The sequence below is a fragment of the Neomonachus schauinslandi genome, chromosome 5 (genome assembly GCF_002201575.2).
Source record: "Neomonachus schauinslandi chromosome 5, ASM220157v2, whole genome shotgun sequence".
NCBI lineage: Eukaryota > Metazoa > Chordata > Mammalia > Carnivora > Phocidae > Neomonachus > Neomonachus schauinslandi.
Window position 1 is genome coordinate 79811401 of NC_058407.1, and position 20016 is coordinate 79831416.

Sequence of the window (20016 nt, forward strand, 5' to 3'; positions counted from 1 at the left end):
CCCCTCCCCCATCATGCCTCATTTTTCTGGACCTGAAAAGCTTTCTGATCTTTAGCAAAATCCTACTACAAGGAAAAGAGTATTTATGGGGATCTCCCTATTTAAGGTTTTAACCCTGAGCATTTGAGTTAACAATACTTGAGTTGATTGTCATAGAAGTGGGACAGGGGATGGGAGAGGGGTGGATTTTGCTGTGGGAGGAGGTGGGCGAGGGGCAGCAGTCTCTTTGGAAGGGTAGAAAGAGCCCAGGGGAGGAGAGACATATAAATCCCAGAAATGGAGGTGGTGTTCTTGGTCACTTTATCCAGAACTGTCCAAAGCAATTTTAAAATCTCTTGGTAGGTGGGTGTGAGGGTCACACCAGGATGGTTGCTCTTCCTCTAACTCAAGCTAGGCCAAATGGAATCCAGGTTTTCACTTGTGATTACCTCATCTGGACCCCAAATATGTTGATGATGTCATTCCTCCTGCATTTGCCTGAGTGCATATTCCCAGCCATTGGTTAAATAGCCATGTTCGGTGTCCCTGGGCCTAAGCTTCCGTATATTAAAATACAGTAAGCTCTCTCTCTCTTTTTAATTGTAATCTAGAAAAAAAAAATAATAAAAACTTAAAAATCGACTCTGGTCCAAAAAGGTACCTGAGGGGTCATTGTTTATTTTGTAGGAATACATGAATTCTATCCTGAGTGAAAGAGTAATTAAAAATAATCCACTGAGGGGTGCCTGGGTGGTGGTTCAGTCGGTTAAGCATCTGACTTGATTTTGGCTCAAGTCAGGATCTCAGGGTTGAGGGATTAAGCCTGTGTCAGGCTCCATACTCAGCAGGAAGTCTGCTTGAGATTCTCTCCCTCTGCCTTTGCCCCTCCCCCCCACTCTTTGTCTCTCTCTAAAATAAATAAATAAATAAATCTTAAAAAAATCCATTGAGGCTAGTGACAACTTTTTTTTTTTAAGATTTTTTATTTATTTGACAGAGAGAGACACAGCGAGAGAGGGAACACAAGCAGGGGGAGTGGGAGAGGGAGAAACAGACTCTCCACTGAGCAGGGAGCCCGATGTGGGTCTCAATCACGGGACCCCGGGATCATGACCTGAGCTGGAGGCAGACGCTTAATGACTGAGCCACCCAGGCGCCCCGAGGCTAGTGACAACTTTAATCACATAATTTTCAGACTCTATTTCTTCTGTCTCTGATAATTCACTGCGGCCAGCACACCACGTTCAGGCCTTCCCTGGGTCACCAATAGTCCCTAAAACACGTGCCTAGGAAGATGTAGGGAGACCCGTTGGGAGTGGCTTGCATGAGATGACAGGCATCTTCTCTGCTCAGAAGTGCCACGGCCCCTGTGGGCCTTGAGAGTCATCCTCATGCTTCCCGTAGTCATACCTGGTCAGGCGAAGACAACACAGTGTGCCCTGTTGAGAAAAGGGGGCTGGAAGGAAAGTCAGAATCGGCAGAGCACCACACCCAGAGAGAGGTGTAGTCCTAAATCTCCAGGTTCAGAGACCCCGGAACCGCCCGCGGACATCTCACTGTTCAGCTCCCTCATCGGGCATTAACTGAGCCACCTCCACAATTCCTGGCAGCAGTAGGTAGGGCCAGACCCCCTCTCGGAAGCCTCTGCCTCCTTCTCCAGCTGGCTTCCGCGTGGAAGGGGCAGAACCATCACAGGTGCCACAGATGAATCTCTAGGCCTCCGCATGCCCCCTGCGCCAGCCAGAGAGCCTTGTTAAACAGTAAGACTTCATGTCTCAGCTGAAATCTGTGTATTTGGATTATGGCCTTACTATCTGCTTTTTCCCCAAGAATAACAGATGAGTATATGTCCCACATCCCTTTGATTAAAGGATCTTTCTGATGACCTTCCCAAACAAACAACAACAAAAAAAGACTTCCTCTAAGAACCCATGCTTTGGAAGGGATCAGGAAACACATATAACTATGTGCTGGAAAGAAATGAAAGAACGAGGTGTTGTGTCCAAGCTGGCATCCCCATACATACAGTTTCATTTTTTTTTTTTTTGCCTACAATCTGCATTTTAAAAGTAAAATAGCCAATATTGGTCCTGTACTTCATAAAGACTAACTTATAAAAGATGAATCTGTCAAATGAAAAAAAATAATTTATAACTATTATGAATTACAAAGAGAGATAGACTCCATCAAGGGAGGAAGTAGATTTCTGACTGTATGATTTTAATAACTTGCCACAGATTTAAAGATTCGTATGAATGTTCTCGTACCCAACCTGGAGAATGAAGCTCTAGGTGGTACTTACTGACTATGCTCAAAAATAGACCTTTTTATGATTCTTGAATGAGAATCAGTGACCCACAGAGTCAAGCATAGCAAAGGTGGTTGATGGTTTGTTTTTAAATAAATGAGGGGTTGTACATCACAACCTAAAATACAGGGGACTGATAATGTACAAAAGCTCAATAAAGTTTCATTTTAAAATGTTGGGGTTAAGCACGCTTCTATCAAACTAAATTCGAAGTGACATGAAAATCAGGAGAAATGCCTCAGCTTCTACTTCTCCCTGAGAGATCTGAGAAAAGATGGCCCCATCTGGGAAACACCCAGCTGTGTAAACCAACAAATAGGGATCCAGCCAGCACATAATTCTGTGCGCTATCATCCGTAAGAGTTGGCGCTATCTTACTTTAAAAGCAGAATTTCTGTTGGCAGCCCCTTTGATAATGTTCCTGGCTTATAAAAAGGGAGTCAAAGAAGGGGATAGCAAAGCAGAGCTATGTTTCTAGTTGGATGTGGGGACAGGAGAGGCGGGACAGGCTATGCAGAACCCAGCTAAGGATGGAAGAAACCAAATGTTTCTTAAGCTCTCTCTGAACCAGTCACTTTGCTAAGTGCTATTTCATTTAACTTTCCCCATGGTACTGTGAGGCAGTTATGTTTTTCTCCACTCTGTAAATGAGGAAGCTAAACATGAAATGGTTTGTCAAAAGTCACACAGCCAGAAAGTGGCTGTCAGATTTCCAGCCCTAGGACCTGCAGCCCTAACACTAAGGATAGGAAATCCACCTCAGAGAGTGTATCCTAAGTCATGATTCCATTCTTCTTCCATTCTACAAGCTTTTCTAACTCAAATAAACAGAAAGTACCACTGCATTGTACGGTATCATCAACTATTTAAATTGCCTCAGAGGTCGTAAGAAGCAGTCCTTGCATTCAGATTTGGAATGGAATTGGGCCGTCTGTTTTTCTGTATAATTAAATGTAGGATATGATTGAACATGTGGCACTCAAACATGTATTCCTTTCTCTAGGCCAAGCTTTACTGACATTAATAGATATAAATTAAGAATCAGCATTCCAAGTACTTTCTACAAGATTTTTTTCAGCTCCGGCTCTCTCTGGCCCGGGGAGCATTTATAACCTTGACTTCCACAGTGGGTGCCCTGTACCAAAACAGAGACAGTCACTGGAACAAAGGAGTCAAAATGAACATCAGTTCTCATCTATCCCCAAACCGGAACTTTGAAGCCGACACTCATCTGAGAGATTTTATGTATACAAGTTCATGTGTAATGTACTTCAAAACACATCCAAACAAGGTGTTTTCAGAGATTATGAAAATTTTATTAACAAAGAAAATCTGCATATGTGCATCCCGTTGAAAAACAACCACCTCAAACATGTAGAAAGCACTTTGTTTTCTATTCACTGTTTCATCAACACCAGAAAAATGCAATCGCAACACCAAAATGCAGACCAATATTTTTGAAGGAGATGATCATTTGAGATAATAAAGTACTAGAAAATCAGAGGAAAAGAATCAAGGTATCCATTTCACAGGCTGAAACACTGAGCCTGCAGCCAAACAAATGTTTCCACTGGGAGTCAATCTATTTGGCAGCAGCTCTTTTTAACACTGTCCTGAAGACCCAGTGTACATCCAGAAATATGACCGAGGTCTTAGAGTACAGTAAAAACCGACAGCCAGCACAACTGACAGAAGTGAATGGCGACCTAGCAATAGCTCAGAGGCAGTCACTGGAAAACGGAAAGGTGGGCTTCATGACAGGTTAGGATTGGTTTTTCAGCGCAACTTCGAAGTCTGTTCCTGATTAAATAACCGCCCCACCGTTGTCCTCCAGAACCTTCCTTGGATACCCTCTACCCCACCCTTTACTAAAAATCTATAAACATATTCCAGATACAGTGCATGCAAGGAGGGGAAGAACAAGAGTATTTAGAGATTCTGATGTCCCGGCTGTGAATAGAAAACACACATATAATGGGCCCTCCCTGTCAGAAGCCCTCCAAAGAGATCATATAGACGTTTAATTCAAAGAGGGGGGCAAAAGTCAGGCCTGTTACTTGACTACAGTTTCTAGGGCCTGGTGTAGCTATATTTTTAGGCTCGGCTCCAAGGAGCTGCCTCCACAAATTTGGACAGAGCGAGGGAGGCACAGATGGTGGTCACGTGAAGGCACAGACCGATCTAGTGGGCTCGGTGACAACGTCTGTACATTTAGGCTGCTGTATTCCTCCTATTTCAAGTACTGCCAAGTCCCGGCAGTTTCCCCTTTCCAAAGTCTTGATTCATTTCATTCTCCTGAAGGAGGTGGAAGAGGAGGAGGATTGCACAAATCTTACTGTTTTATGGTTTAGAAGAGACAGTCACCATCTTGGCTCCTTGTCAGTTTTTAAATGTAACATTTTGCTAAGTGTAAAGCTGTGTATCTGTTCCTTTTCTGTTGCCATTATTGTAACTTCAATATTTGCAAAACACAACCTCAAAATACTTTAAATCCAGGGCAAAGCAGTTTGTTATTCATGCAACACATTTCTTACATGTATCAATACTCAGTGAGTTCACAGCCCAGGACTCCTCTCTTGGTTTCTTTCCTGTTTTATTTGTTCCTTCTTTTACTTACGATTATTTTTTTTCCTTCGGAGATTTAATAATGATTTAATTACACAATAGCAAAATCCCCAATTTATATATATGCATGTATGTTTGTATATATGTATATGTATGTATACATATACATATATATATACTGATTATTATCAAAGTTATGTCAGTCCTGCCTGGTGGCACTGTTTAGAAAAAGAAAGCACATAAGCTAAAGTTATTCTACCCTTTGAAATACCTTGTGAATCATTTTTAAAGCATCGAGCACCTTGGTGTTGTATAGAATTTTAATTTTTCTAATATAAAACCTGTAGTGTTTGCTATAAAAAGTTGTTGAAGGAAGTCAGGGTGTGCTTCCAGTGGTGCCTGATTCATAGCAATTAGCATTCAATCACGAGTTTCTCACTCTTCTTTACAGAACAGCTACAATATTTCAGATTCGCAGCCATTTTCTTCTTTACGTAAAAAACTGTCCAAATCAGAATGGACTCAGTTATTGGTTTGTTTTTTTTTTTTAACAGCGCACAGAGTATTTTTCAGGTCGTCATCAGGATGCTTGGTGTTCTCTCGCTATAGTTTTTGTGTGTGATCAAACCTCTGCCCGCAGGGTTTTATCCACTAAGCCCTCCAATGTGAATTCTTGGCCTGAGCTCATGTGCAGGAAGGCCGTTTTTAAAGCGAGTCAATACATAAAAAAGATTTTCACATCTGTTAATCAGGTGTTTTATCTGGGGAACATAAAAGCTATTTACAATCCTCGAACTTACCGACTTAATGTTTTTCTTTTTACTTGGATATTTATATTGTGTAGAAACTGACACCACTGTCGCAATCAATGGGATTGTTCGACTATCTTCTAAGGCAAACAAGAAAATGCTTTTCTTTTAGGTTTGAAATTCATGACTAGTGGAGTCTATCAATAGGCAATGTAGAGAGGCAAATTCATCTCCATTATTATCCTGAATCTCTGATTTCAATAGAGCATGCTAGTAGAGAAAGATCTTGATAACATTTATGCTGCATGAATTTGCATTCTGAGCTCCGTCCTTAAGACATGGATATTGTTCAGAACTTGATAATAAGAGAGAGAAGACTCCCATCATAGGGTACTTGTGCTTTTTTTCAAAGTCGCGGTAACTTAAAAACAAAACAAAATAAAAACTACTTTCCAAGTCAGCGGGCAGATGCTCAAGTCAGGACTTCAAAACAGGAGTTGAAGTTTCTGGGTGGATTGTGCATAGAAGTCAATAATAGGATAACATATCAGATACACTTTTATGAATGGAACGCATTGGCATTCCCAATCTTCCTCAAAAGTACTTAGCTGCCAAGAGAGATACTTCACAACATATCACAAATGTGCTATTTGTACAAACATTGCCCATTACAAATGCTCTTGTTTTTGTTTAAATGAGTATTTTTAACCTGAACTATTAATAAAAAAATTTTCTCTTCTCCCTTGTAAAGCTTGGCTTTCAGAAGAAAGAATCTTTAAGCCTCCTCTCTTGTGAGAGTAATTTCTCTGATGGTGCTATGTAAGAACAGCCAGGGCTCATTAAGTAGGCTTCGGAGCATAATTATAATTAACAATTAGGTAGAAATTAGTTTTAATGATTTGTTTTAGATGATAGAATAGAAGCATAATGTAATTATTTTTGAGCCTTCTACATCATTAAGAATACAACTACCACCAACTTTCAATTATTGAGAAGCAGACAATCATCCAAAGCATTTAGTTAGGGATCCACTTGCAGAGCCAAACTAAGGGGGCTGAGGGGAAAAGGGCCTTGGCCCCAGCCCAGGTGTTTATAATTATTCAGCCTTTGCAAAGTCTCTTCCTTTTCTACTCGGCACCTTCAAGCTGTTTCATGCCTTGGAGACATCTCTACCAGGGAAAATAGAGACTCAACCTGGCTGTTCAGCTCTTCCCCACCCCCTGCCTTTCTCTAAGACAGTGGAGATAAGGCGGGGGTGTGGGTGGAAAGTTCTGGAAAAGACGGCACAATTTAGTAAGTGGGCCTGAAATGCCAATTCACGCTATAAACTGAACTCGCAGGAAAGAAGATTGTACAAATGATGAATAAAATGAAGACAGGTTTCCCCCACTTTCCGAAAGTTTGCTTTGTGCCACTTTGCTTTACAAAATAGCCATGTGAGTACCAGTTTTTGCTAACCGAAAGAAATCGGAAGAATTTTCACTTCTACAAAACAACTTCTTCGCTTTACACCATTTCGGTTTATGAAAGTTTGCATGGGTGGGAATGCTCTACTTTCAGAAAGCAGGGGAAATCTATACGAGGAGGAAATTCCACGCAGCAAGGATAGACGCATGCCGTTCTTTCCCTGTTCCATGTTCCTTTAACGTCCCAAAGTCAATCTGAATCTGATTTTCCCTGTAAAAGGTTTTTAAAAATACTATAGAAACCTGAAGAGATGCTTTTATTTCCTGAAAAATACAAAAATATTCCTTTAGAACAGTAACTATTAGTTATTACTGTCAAAAGTTTCTCTCTCTCTTCCTCCTTTCTCTTTTTTGACCTCAGCTAGTCAGTGGGCTGATTCCTCTCCCACCTTCGAGCAAGAACGCTAGACCTTTTGCTGCCGGCCTTCGGAAGCCGTGAGGGAGCACATTCTGACACCGACGTAAAAAACCTGGTACCTGTGTTTCCACATCACGAAGCAGGCCAGCAAGCACACGAGGCCGCAGAGCAAGTTAAGAATCATCTGGGTGAGTAAAAACAGTTTGAACGTGCCCGTGATGCTGGTACAGTCGGTCACATCCCTGTACACAAAGGTCCGGCTGAGGGGCTCCTCGGAGGGCAGCTTGCAGTGGCAGGCGTCGAGAGCCGACCCGCAGGAAAACTGGGTGAGCTGCGAATAGTGGTGGGCGGCAAAGGCCACGGCCAGCACGCAGACCGTCAAGCCCCCAGCACTCAGCAGGAAATACAAGAGCTGCGGGAAAGCAGAAGAGAACCTTGCCAGTTACAAAGAACATTGGATGACTAGCTAATTCATCGAAGCTGTGCTTTCTCTTCTCTCATCAGGAAGGTCCTGAGGGAGGGGCTCTTCTTGTCTCAGAAACGGAGTCCTCAAGACAGAGGAATGGTTCCATGTTGATTGGATAGTGAGCAGTCCTTACGCCCTGATCCTATGTTTATTTGCCATACAGATGTCGGGTGCATTTCATACATTGCGCCAACAATGTTAGCTTGATTGTGGGTTGTTTGTGGATGTGGATACCAGTTTAAGTGACTCCCAAGCATGAGAACCATCCCTGAAAGGCAGGCTGTGACTGTTTTTGACCTCAGAAACTGCTCATCTGAAGACTGCAGAAAGACTTGGAAGTAAAGAACACGTTTCTGCAATGTAAACACTGTGTTGGCCAGAGTTGGCAGTGATTGATCAACTGGGTTAATAAAAATGACAGTGTTCAATATAGTGACTGCCAACCTGTGTCCAGGAATGCCAGGATCCACAGTCAGAGGTTGCTGGAAAAAAAAATTATGGTTCCAGAAGGTAGACAACTGGATGTCAGCTTCATCACCTGCAAGTCCCAACCCAAGTCTACCTATAACCATGTAGTTCCAAGCATAAAAATAAACCCTAAATGGCCCTTCAGCTGCCAAGAGATTCTGAACACTGTTGGCCTACGTGATAGCCTTGTGATGGAAAAGTCAGGTTCAAGATCTAAACTCTGCTGCTGAAGAACCATGGAATCCCTGAACAGGACATTTAGCTTACACCTGAAATGTGCTGATCAAAAATTGTGAGTGCTTGTTGACACAGTCACAACATAAAGCATTTTATAGAACAAGAAATGTTCCTGGGATTGCACTGACCTACTGGAAACATTTCTCTTCATGGTCCCACCTGCTGAGGGTCTAGATAAGGAACAGAGTCCCTAGCTGTTGGAACTAGTGTACTGAACCCAGTTCTTTGTGTGAGATTTGCATACCACCGTCAAAAGTTTCTTGTAGAGCAGTTCTGGTGAATGTGAACTCCTCAAAGTAAGGGTAGTCCTACTCATGTCCAGGTTCAGATTAAAGTAGCTCTAAAAAGATTATGCACTCCCTCCACTTCCAATGATCTGTCATTTAAAATAAAAACACATATCTAAGATTCTAAAACATGGGAACAAAAGTCCTCCAAGTGAGTGATTCTCCACACAGTGACAATTTCAAGTGCTTTCAAGTCTTAAATATAGAATACTTAAAAAGGTGTTTTTTTTCTTTCTTGTGTGTGTGCATGTGTGCTGGTGCCCTAATCATGTGTCTAGTTTGCCTGAAGCTTGACTGAGGGCATAGGAGGAAGGTGGAACTCACTGGCTAAACCATCTTGTCTTAGCATGTCTACACAACCAAGGAGTGCCTAGCTTCTCTGGATCGTCCCATCAAAGGCATCATAAACACACACACTCTTCTTCCTCTTCAAATCACTTGAAGAATTGTCAGTTGGAACCCACCTGTTTAATCTGCAAAACAGTTTATTGCAATGTCTTCTATCTCAGGGACACAACAAGGAGAACTTCTATTTAACACGTTTAGTCTCCCTTGGAGGAAGGGAAGCAGATAAATCCAAATGGGCACCATTAAAAATTTAAAAAGGAAAGATTCAATGTGTTATATTGAATATATCCCCTCCCTAAATTTTCAGTGGCCGTATTTTCTGCAAACACTATAGTGCTCAGGCTAAAGAGTATGAGTTTATTTTTGTGGGAACATTGGGGCAGACTATTTGAAATATTCTGGGTGGTTCTGAAATCTTTGGGCCTGACGATCGACTTCAAACTCCTGACACTAAGAGCCAGGCTAAAGTGTGCCCATCAGAGCCGTGTTTCCAGTGCAGGCAGCATGGAACTGGGAACTATTTGCTTTGGGGATGTGGGTACATGGGTGCCTTTACCAGCAGGGAAGGCCCAAATTAAAGGGATAATTTCCCACCTGAGAGTCATCTGCTTAGTAGAATGCCCCCAATTGGAGTTTTGTCTGCACATTTTATTGCCATCAATGGATGGAACTGAGGAGGTCTTGCAATAACACTCCTACCTCCAACACACACATACATCCTTAGCAGATTTCTTTAATATTCATTGGGACAATATCTTGAAGCAATGAAAATAATCCCTCATTCTCAGTCTGCAAATAACTCGAATGCTTGCAAAAAATATTATTCTCTCATAATCACAGAAATCCATTTGCTGAAATGAGAATTTTGCCTATTTTTAAAAGATCACCTTTTGGCTTAGATATGAACAGGTTTGCCTGAGACATTTAACAAGTGTACAGCAGATTGATGGTTAGGAGCATAAACTGGGGAGCCAGACTGTCCGCAGTGGAATCCTGATTCTTCCCTTCTTAGCTACGGACCTAGGGCAAACTAATCAATCCCGTGTGTACCTGTATTTCTTCGCCTTTAAGCTTGGAATGATGATCATAATAGCGCCTATGGTCATAGGATTATTATAAGCATCAAAAGAGTGGATACCGGTAAAGGGCTTAGAGCTGTGTCTAGTACATAGTAGCACTACTTAAGTATTTGTGAAATCAATAAGCAAATTACTAGAGATGGAAAGAGCTGCCAATTCTCAAGACTCTTAGGATATCAACTCTACTGGCTTTGTCTTATTCTCTGTCACATGGGAGTAACAGCACATACTTGGCTTATAGAAAGGATGTAAACATTTACACAAACACTGGGCTTGCTCAATCTTAATTGAGCATCTTAAAGATGCTAGAAGCCAGCTAGCGCACAAACAAAAGCCATGCCCCTCAGCTCCTTTGAATATGAATGCATTTTCATGGGGGCGTATCTCACACACTGTGATTCTGCATCTCCCACCCCGTGAAAACATCAGGCCGAGTAAACGGGTGTGAGCCACAGAATCAAATTTCTTATCCATTTTAAGACATAAATACATATTCGATCCCCGCTCCCCGCCAAGCCTGTGGGCTACTTCTGCAGCGCTGTAGCATTTTTCCTTCACGGCTTTTAATTCATCTGACAGCAACAAGCTTCTGGGTGAGAATCTGTAATTTAAAATCGAGTGGCTTGTTTTACCTACACGGCACGAATAAACTATCAATGAAAGTGTTTACGATGACCTTGGGAATGCGAGCAAATATATCTTGATGGAAGCGGGGCCCGGGACGCATCTGTCTTGCCCGCGCCAGCCCGCGCGCCGGGCGCTCGGCCGCGGGCGGGCAGGGGGGGGGCGCCGAGGCCCCCCGCGCTTATGTAACAGCGGCGCCCGGGCGGGCTCCGCTCGCTCGCGGCCTCTAATTGGTACCCGGCTGCAGCCTCAACGCTCGGCGGCTCGGGGAGGAGGGCGGTTCGCCTTCGATTTAATTACCTTCCCCGGTGGCAGGCGCGGGGAGGCCCCTGCAGCAACAGCGGCAGCCCGGGGGCCTCGTGTCCGTGGGCGCAGGCGACCGCGCCTTAAATGCCCTCGCGGGGAACGCGCCCGGGAGTGCTGCCAAGCACATGAACCGGACACGTTTCTGAAAATCAGCCAGGTGAGCGCCGAGAAGACAGGGCCACGAGGAAAGGCAGGAGGCCCAATCCCGGGCCCAAGGGGCCCGCCCAGGCCGCGCGGGCAGGGCCAGGGGGGAAGGAGGAACGCGCCGGTGGCGTCGCAGGGCCCGCCCGAGCGCGGCCAGGGAGGACCGAAGTCGCCTGAGGGGGAAAGCCAAGTCCCATGGCCATTGTCTCTAAGAAGAAGGGAGAGGGGCGCGCGCGCGCGTGCGTGCTCAGGCTGCAGAGAGCCGCGGTGACCCCCCCGGAGTGACTGCCCTGGCCGTCTGGGTCTGCAACGGGAGCGGGGAAAAAAAATCTCCAACAAAGCTTAGGCCTGGGTATCAATACGCAGGCACTCAAATGCGGTTACGCTAGTGAGAAACATCTCATGAAGATGCATTTCGTGCCTTCCCTCCCCCCGCCCCCCAGATGGTGTGGAGGCACAAAGAAAGTCGGCTGTAACTTGTGCCTTTGGAAACCCTGGAGACTGACTGAAGCTCATTTTAGACTTGAAGATAATATAGCGGGCGCCTTAGAGAGCTGACAGCAAGCACCACTAAAGGTCACATTCAGGAGAGGAGAAAACTGCCTCCGTATTTGTCAGTGCCTGTCACAGGTGGGGCGGGGCGGGGGGAAGGTAGCTAATGAGATCTTCTTAGTGGGGAATTCTCAACCTGGCTGACATTGGCACTGACTTATTTTATTTTATTTTATTTTTGTCCTTGCTCCTTATTTTAAGTGCAGGTTGTTGAGATGGCTTTGGGGGTCTCTGTGAAGCTGATGCTGGTGCTTCTGCTGGGTCATCTGGAGGGGAAATGGGGGCATTTCACATAAGCTGATGAACCTAGCAGAGAGCACTTTTTTACCCTAGTGAAAGAGGTTCCTGTAATTTAACAGGGCATTTCTTACTAGGCTTTCTGGCTTTTTTTTTTTTTTTTTTTTTTAAGTCATCACTAAGCCTTGCTGTGTTTAGTCAGACCTCTACAAAAAAAGTAAACATGGACTGATGCCTGCTCTATCTGGCCTTCTTTTAAGGAACACCCTCAGAAAAAGTAAAAATTCCAAATGTAGGCATATCCATGAAATTATATCAATTTTTTAAAATAGAATCCCTTATTTTTTTAATTAGAAAAGTTATATCTAACTATTGGAGAACATTTCAAAATTAGAGAAAAAGACTACAAACTGCAGTTGTCTTCCCACCACTCACAGATAACTATTTTTTTCTATGCAGAGAGCTATTTTTTTTTATTTCTGTAGGATCATACCATATATTTTGTGTAGCCAGCTTTTGATAATAATGTGAACATTTTTATTCCATTAATTACTCTTTTACAACCTGATTTAAATATACATAGAAGCATTTTGCTGTTTTATGTCAACTGCTTCAATTATACTAGAATATAAAATATCTTTTCTGCAACTTCCTAATTTCTAAATAAGAGCTGACTTACTCTTATGCACTATGCTTTCTTGTTTGAACAAAGAAGTATCCAGTTGTTATGTGTTTTGTTACAAAAGAAAAGTAGACAGTGTGAATGGACCAAAAAAAAAAAAAACCCTCAATAAACTAACATTACAGAAAACGTTTTGTTCTGGGCTACAAGTAGTTGAAAGAAAATGTAGGAATTTGATTTCTACTAGCTCTGATTGCTGAGTTGGGTGTTGATCTCCCTAAACTCTAAAAGGGTGTGTCTGTTTCCCTCTGGAGCAGATTCTACTGTGCAGTGAAAATGCTGTGTACTTGAAATGGTTCCAACCAAATGCACCATCTTTAATGGAGGAAAAAAAGATACATGCATGGGAAAGACACACACACTTGTTAAACCATGCATATCCCTCCCCTCCCCCACTTTACCCTCAGACTCTTGGCACAGATCATCTGGATGCACCCAATGTACTTTTTCTGTCTCAGTGATCCCACCTACAGGAGGAAATACACTTAGACCGCCTCCTTATTAAAATATTCTAAAAACCCCCAAGATATGGAAGTGGGCACTAACAGAGACTCCTTTTCCCTGGCCAAGTGTTTTGTTGAACTGATGAATTTTCAATATTCCTTGTAAGGACACTGAAGGACAGATTTCATATGCTCTGTGCCAACCTAGTGCATGGAAATTAAGACTTTAAAAAAAATCAGCATTACCTTTGGGGTCTGGATGAATGCCCTCCTAAAACATTTTTTTGGCCTGTGTAAAAATGCAATTTCTAGAATAATCTGATATGCAACCCCCTAAAAAGCATTCTTTTATTTTGTACTTGTGGGGTTTTTTTTCTGTGTGATGATAAAAGAGAAAGAAAAATGACAACTTACTTTCATAGCAAACTGGATACATGTCCGTTCGTCAACTTGATATGAGACACAAAGCATAAACAAACCAAGATAGGCCACTAAGCAGACCTGCAAGGAAGGACATGGACGAAAAGGGTGTTATCAGGGCCAGTCGTGCATCCTAATGACATCAATCTCAGCGTCTTTCACCAGTAAAAGCCTTGTTATTGAGGCGCTCATTTCATTTACTTATCTGTATGTGTTATTTCTTTCTCGGCTTGAGGAACAGAGTTTTTAAAATAGTAAAATCAATTTCTTTCAATTGAGCCAGTATTTATTAAGTCCTTTTGATGTGCCAGGTGCTGTATGAGGTCCTTTAGAATACAAAATGATGAATAAAATTTCCTCAACCTCAGCAAGTGTAGAGTCCAGTCGAGGCCAAGATAAGTGCCCGTACTATTCTAAGACAGGGCATTATATGTTGAATGCTATTCAGAGAAGTACAAAAAGGGGAAAAAATAACATTGAGTTGGGCAATTTAAAAAGACTTCACTAAAGAGGCAGATTTGAAATGGTCCTTGAAAGGGATGATGATAATAATGATAATGATTGTGAAACGTTTACCGACGACTGACTTTGTGCTGGCGATCTTCTAAGGGCTTTGTATGGATTTCCTCGTGCAATCATCACAAAACCCTAGGAAGTAGGTGCTGTTATGATCCTCATATTATAAATGAGGAAAGAGAAGCACAAAGCTAGTAAATAATGAAACCAGCACTCAAAAGAGGTAGTTGGGGTGAACAGCACAAGCAATTGCACAGAGGTAGGCTGGTGGCGGGGAGAGTAGCAAATATATACCTGTAGTTGAAATAACAAAATATAGAGCAGAACAGTCAGTTAAAAATCTAGGGATATAGGATTGATTTAGGAAGTAATGGGACTCCCTTGAAATTTTTTGACCAAATGACATGACTCAAGACATGTTTCAGGAAGATGAGCAGTGGTGTTGGGTAGGTTGGCGGTGAGAACGCCAGGATATCATTTTACTGATCTAAGCAAAATTACTATATCAGGGGGGCCAGAGCTGAGATGATGCATGCAAAGCCAGAGAAAGAGGCAGAGAGGAAAGGTATATAGTCCAGCAGAATCTGCACATCGTGGCTTCGGCATGACTGACAGGAGGACACTGGCCACGGAGAAAAAGGAAGTGATCCCCCCATGTTTGAGTGTCCACAAAGGGAAGAAGGGGGCTGGGAGGAGGAGGAATGACAACTTTGAGAGAAAAGATACTAAACTGCTTTGTCAAACCAGATTTTTTTTTTTTTTAGTGCACTGTGATTTAGTTTCTAATCAAAATGTATTTATTCACACTTAATTTTGGAAAGGTTAAAATGTTGCTAAGTTCTACTTTAGGATAGAAACCAAAAGCAACAGAATTGCATTTTCTAATAAGCACAAGTTTCCTAGAGACAGATGTTGGAAGGGTGGCTGAGTATCACCTGGCAAGTCATTAAATGACTGGTTTGGTGATCATTTCCACCCCTAGGGCTAGCTTTACACCACAGGGTGGGAGAGCTGTTTACTTACAATGCCAACATAGCATTTTAAGGTAATGCTTCTATCCTATTCTCCCCTGGACATAGTCAATAAGTTGCTTCTGCCCTCACAGGTTCCCAAGTCGAGAGTTGTTCAGGTTTCTACTGGGCCGTGAAGCCAAAAGCCAAGCCTGCTTTTAGTACAGGCTTTTCCATCATTAGGACTGGCTGATAACTTAATAGTAACATTCCCAGGGGAGAGATGCAGCATTAAAATACATGAGCATGGCACAGGTTGGAGAGAGCTGGGTGGAAAACAAAGTAGGTGGGACCCAGGGAGGCAGCTTTTCGGCAAAGCACTGGCAGATGCAGAAGTAATGATCTTGAAGTTACGTGTAGAGCCCACAACATGGCTGACATTCCCAGGTCAGGGATGGATTTCTTTCTCAAAATTCATTTTTAAAAATTATCTAATTGAGGGGCGACTGGGTGGCTCAGTTGGTTAATCGGCTGCCTTCGGCTCAGGTCATGATCCCGGGGTCCTGGGATCGAGTCCCGCATCAGGCTCCCTGCTCCGCGGGGAGTCTGCTTCTCCCTCTCCCTCTGCCTGCCTCTCTGTCTACTTGTGCTCTCTATCTCTCTGTCAAATAAATAAATAAAATCTTTAAAAAAAAAATCTAATTGAGGTATAAGTTTGATCAGGCCTGTAGGGGCTTACTATGTATTCTCACATTACAAATTTACAGAACTGAAACAATGGAAGAAAGACCTTTTTTTTTTTTTTGCTTATTGGCAACAAAACAGATGGAGGCTTCTCCATCTTGCTTTTATGTGGAGTGTTAAATCCCTAAGCACATGCCTGTACACCCCTGTTCACATCTGTCTGCAAGTACCCAGGGTCCAGCTCTCTCCCATATAACTGTCTTTGTCTCTAGAGGCTGTTGTGAAGTGGGCACCTGCCAAGACTCTCCTCTTTGTCTTCATGAGAGACACATTCCCATAATTAGGCCTAAATGACCCACATCTTAAAATCTGACTCTGTGCCTTGCTTGAACAAATTTTCCCACTTTAGTAGTATCTACTTCTTTGTAGCCTTAATTTAGGCCAGTTTCCAGAAAGAAGGTGCACAGGAACATATGACCTCATTCTAGGGCATTTCTCTTAGTCAACTGACAGAACTGTTTTGAGAACATACACTAGCCAGACCTTGTGCATGGCTCTGGGAATTGAGAGGTGAAAAGACAGAGCCTCAGCCTTCCAAGAGCTCTCTCCCAGTGCAGTGGGGAAAGAGAGGACAATGAAGTTAGAATACCATGTAAGTACTAAGACCTCGTCTGCCATCATACCCAGGAGCGGTGATCAACCCCAAAGGCAACTTGGGGACACTTCCTGAAGGGAGATGGATTTTGAAGGATAAGCAGAAACTAGTTAGGAGAGGAATGTGAGGAAGAATAAAGAAAGTACTAGTAGGTACAAAAGCATGGAGAGATGCAGAGTAAACATTCGAGGACTCCCATAGCCCCAGTGCAGAAGATTAGAGAAGAAACAGTGAAAGATGTGTTTATAGAGATGGACAGGAGGTAGGTCACAAATGACTTTTGTTTCCATCTGGGGCGTTCGGCACAGTGGAATGGTACAATCTACATGGCCTTTTAGAATGGTCCTTCTGGCCGTGAAGAATGGATTGGGAAAGGAAGAGTAGCTGAGAGGCCCTGGTGTATCTGTGGAGAAATGGTGAGTGCCTGAGCTCAGCTAGCAGTGGGGAGAGAGAGTGGGTGTGTTGAAGCGACAGGAGGAAACAGAATCCTTAGGCTCTGAAAACCACCAGAGGTGAAGCCTGCAGGGGCGGGAGGGGCCAGGAAGGTGCTCAGCGACCTGACTTGAGCTGCCAGGTGGATGGTGCTGACATTTAGGGAGACACAAGAGAGCAGAATGGGAGTGGAAAGTGATGCTGCCCACAGGGATTCAAAGCTCAGCCACATGGCCCTAGAGCTCAGGAAGGATGTCTGAGCTGGAGAGAAGCACTTGTTAGTCATCAACATACATGAAGTCATTGAAACCATCAGAAATGCTAGATCATCCAGAGAGTCTAGTGAAAACAGAAAAGAGCCAAGGAAGTTGCCCAGTTATGAAAAACTTTTGACTCTTTTGAACGGAAGGCATCTCAAACATACTTATAATTTTGGTGGTACATCATAACATGTCTAAATATTATGAAACTGTCCTTTTGGATTTTGGGATTTCACTTTTAGGTCCTTGTAGAGGGTCTTTGCTATAAAGCCTGAATACATTCAACACACTTTCATTTCTTAGCCTTCTGCTAGGGCTCAGGAGGCTCCAGGAGGGGCGAACTGCTTTTTCTCACCTACAGATCCACATGTTAGAACAATACTTCATCAGACAGTTTATTGGTGTTTAGCACCTTTTAGAAGAGTAGTATTTATTGAAACTTAAAACTGAACGTTTTATGGCCATGGGGAGGAATCCAGATTTCTCACGCCAGACGAAGGGTCTCGTTTCCTGAGCTGGCAGGCCATGGATGCCCCAGGAAGACAGGGTGTTCTGACTTCCCAGGCAGGGAGTAGGAGCTCATGTTAATGAGCAGTGAGACCCGCCAGGTCTATCTGGAACAACATTCCTGGATTCTGGGCCAGAGCTTCCATTAGATTTGGTGAGGTGAGGCCCATGGAACAGGAAACAAAACAAAACAAAACAAAAAAACAGTTATGTAAGGTTTTCAAGAAGGCCCTCATTGGACCAGACACCCAGGCCTGGGGTGAACAGGTGGTATCACTGAGCACAAAGCCAAACAAGAACGGGGTGGCACTGGGGAAAGGACATGTGGGCTTTAAGAGCCTGGGAAGATTTAGTCCATGTACAGACAGATAACAGAAGCTTGGAATGATTTTCTTTTTAATGGGAAAAAAGATGACTACTATCATCTTCAATCAATTTTTAGATGCATGTTTCTACAGTTTGTTTAGCATCAAAAGAAAACACAAGTCCTACATTCCACTTTCTGTCTAAAGATATTCTTTATCTGCTCAGAGTGAAGGCTTCACTCTTTCTTGTGAGTTAGAAAGTTAGACAGGGATGAAATGTTCCCTGAGTGTTAGATCCATTTCTAGATGTAGGAGTCTTGAGTCTTGTCACACATTGTCTTTGTTTTCATCAGTAGGCCTATTGTGCCTGCAGTGAGGCTTTTTAAGGGCTGGCATTATGCAAAAAAGGTGAATGTCGGACCAGTGTCTGGGAGATTTACCTACATATTATTTTTTTCCTTTTCATTCTGGCATAGCTAGAAGATACCAGTGTAAAACATTTTGTGAGAATGTGAATTACTGATATTTACTGCTCTCCATGTCGTCCGGATTTATATTCTGGTCTTGCGACATTCACACAACCTCCAATTTATTTGTTTTCTTCTTTTTGTTGTCGACAGAGCTGCTTGACAGGGCTACCTGGGGAATACAACCTTCCCCTGTCAAATGCCTTTCAAAGTCTCTCTCCTCCTTCCACCCCAGCCCTTTCATCTGTGTACCTGAAACGTGACTCTATTTCTGTAAGTTAATCAACTTTCACCTTTATATTCAGTCAATATAGTAACAAGATGAACTCTCTTCTCCTGTTTGAACAGAGAATTGATCAACGAGAGATGTAGCAGAACTGTAAGTCTTCCTCTGGATGTTTCTTAAGAGAATGTCTGGATTTTCATCTATTAAATAGGATTTAAGGGAGACTATTACAAATCTTTTTCAACAAATGATCAACATGGCGATCTGTCGACCCAAATGCAGTCTCACTTGGGAGAATTGTTCATTAACACATAGTGTATCAGAGATTTAAATAATATATAAAAGAACATTTCATGAGGATCTACTAAGGAATGTTTATTGGATCCAGATTTCAGAAGGATGGGAGAGAATATTTTAGCATCACTTAAGCATTTTTACCAGATTCTCATTGCCACGGCCTTATGGTAAGACAAAGTCGAAGCCAGTGGTTCAGAAGGACTTGGTAAAAACTGGCCCCATCCCCAGAATTTCTGATCCAATTGGTCTGGGGTGGAGACCAAAAATTTGCATTTTTAACAAATTACTGGGTAACATTGCTAGTCCTAAAACAACACTTTGAGAACCACTAGTCTAAGCTAAAAACATAGTCTTCTTCATGTTGACACCTGGTATGGGGTTTATCTGAAAGATTGGGATCTGGAGTGATGCACTGACAAGCGGAGTTTCCTATAAAAGACTTGTTTATTATAACTAATAATGAGATATAATAACAATAATTTCCTCATAAAGAAATTTAGTCTTTCCTACTGTAGGAACCCTTAAAACTGGAGGGAAAAATCCTTCATTGCTATCAACGTGAAGTCACTGAACTTGGTGTTGGGAAGAGATGTGCACAGTCTGCTCTCTCAAGCCCAGAGCACATCCTGGCACCTCTACCCCATTCTCTGCTTCCTGTGAGTCCCTGCTCTTACAGAAGCATCTGGTAACCAAGTGAGATTAGTTTGCAACTAAAGAGGAAAGTTTGGCACATTACTCTTTCCTAGTTCTTTGGAATCCCTGAAACCAGCCTGCAGAATCAAATATAAAGATGCAAGGGAGAAACCCAGAGACAAATCCTAATATTCATCTCCTAATTTGTGGAAATGGAGTAAGAACTGGTACAATGTAATCTTTCAGATCTTGCTATTAACGGTCACCCTGATATCAGTATTACTTCCCACTGAAGTTAGCTCAACAACCTTTATTGAGGTAGATACTGGGACTAGAAAGAAGAATAAGATACCCTCTTTGCCCTTT

At 42.7% G+C, this 20016-nt stretch overlaps 1 protein-coding gene across 1 annotated transcript in view; it reads right to left on the minus strand.

Moving 5' to 3' along the window:
• Window positions 1–7455: 7455 nt before the first annotated feature.
• Window positions 7456–20016, minus strand: part of SSPN (sarcospan) — a 32820-nt gene continuing 20259 nt past the window's right edge. Inside the window, exons 2-3 of the mRNA XM_021690704.1 lie at window positions 13713–13799; window positions 7456–7837 (exon numbers count right to left, since the gene is read on the minus strand). Coding sequence (XP_021546379.1) covers window positions 7472–7837; window positions 13713–13799 — 453 coding nt within the window. The 3' untranslated portion in view covers window positions 7456–7471. The remainder of the gene's footprint in view (window positions 7838–13712; window positions 13800–20016) is intronic.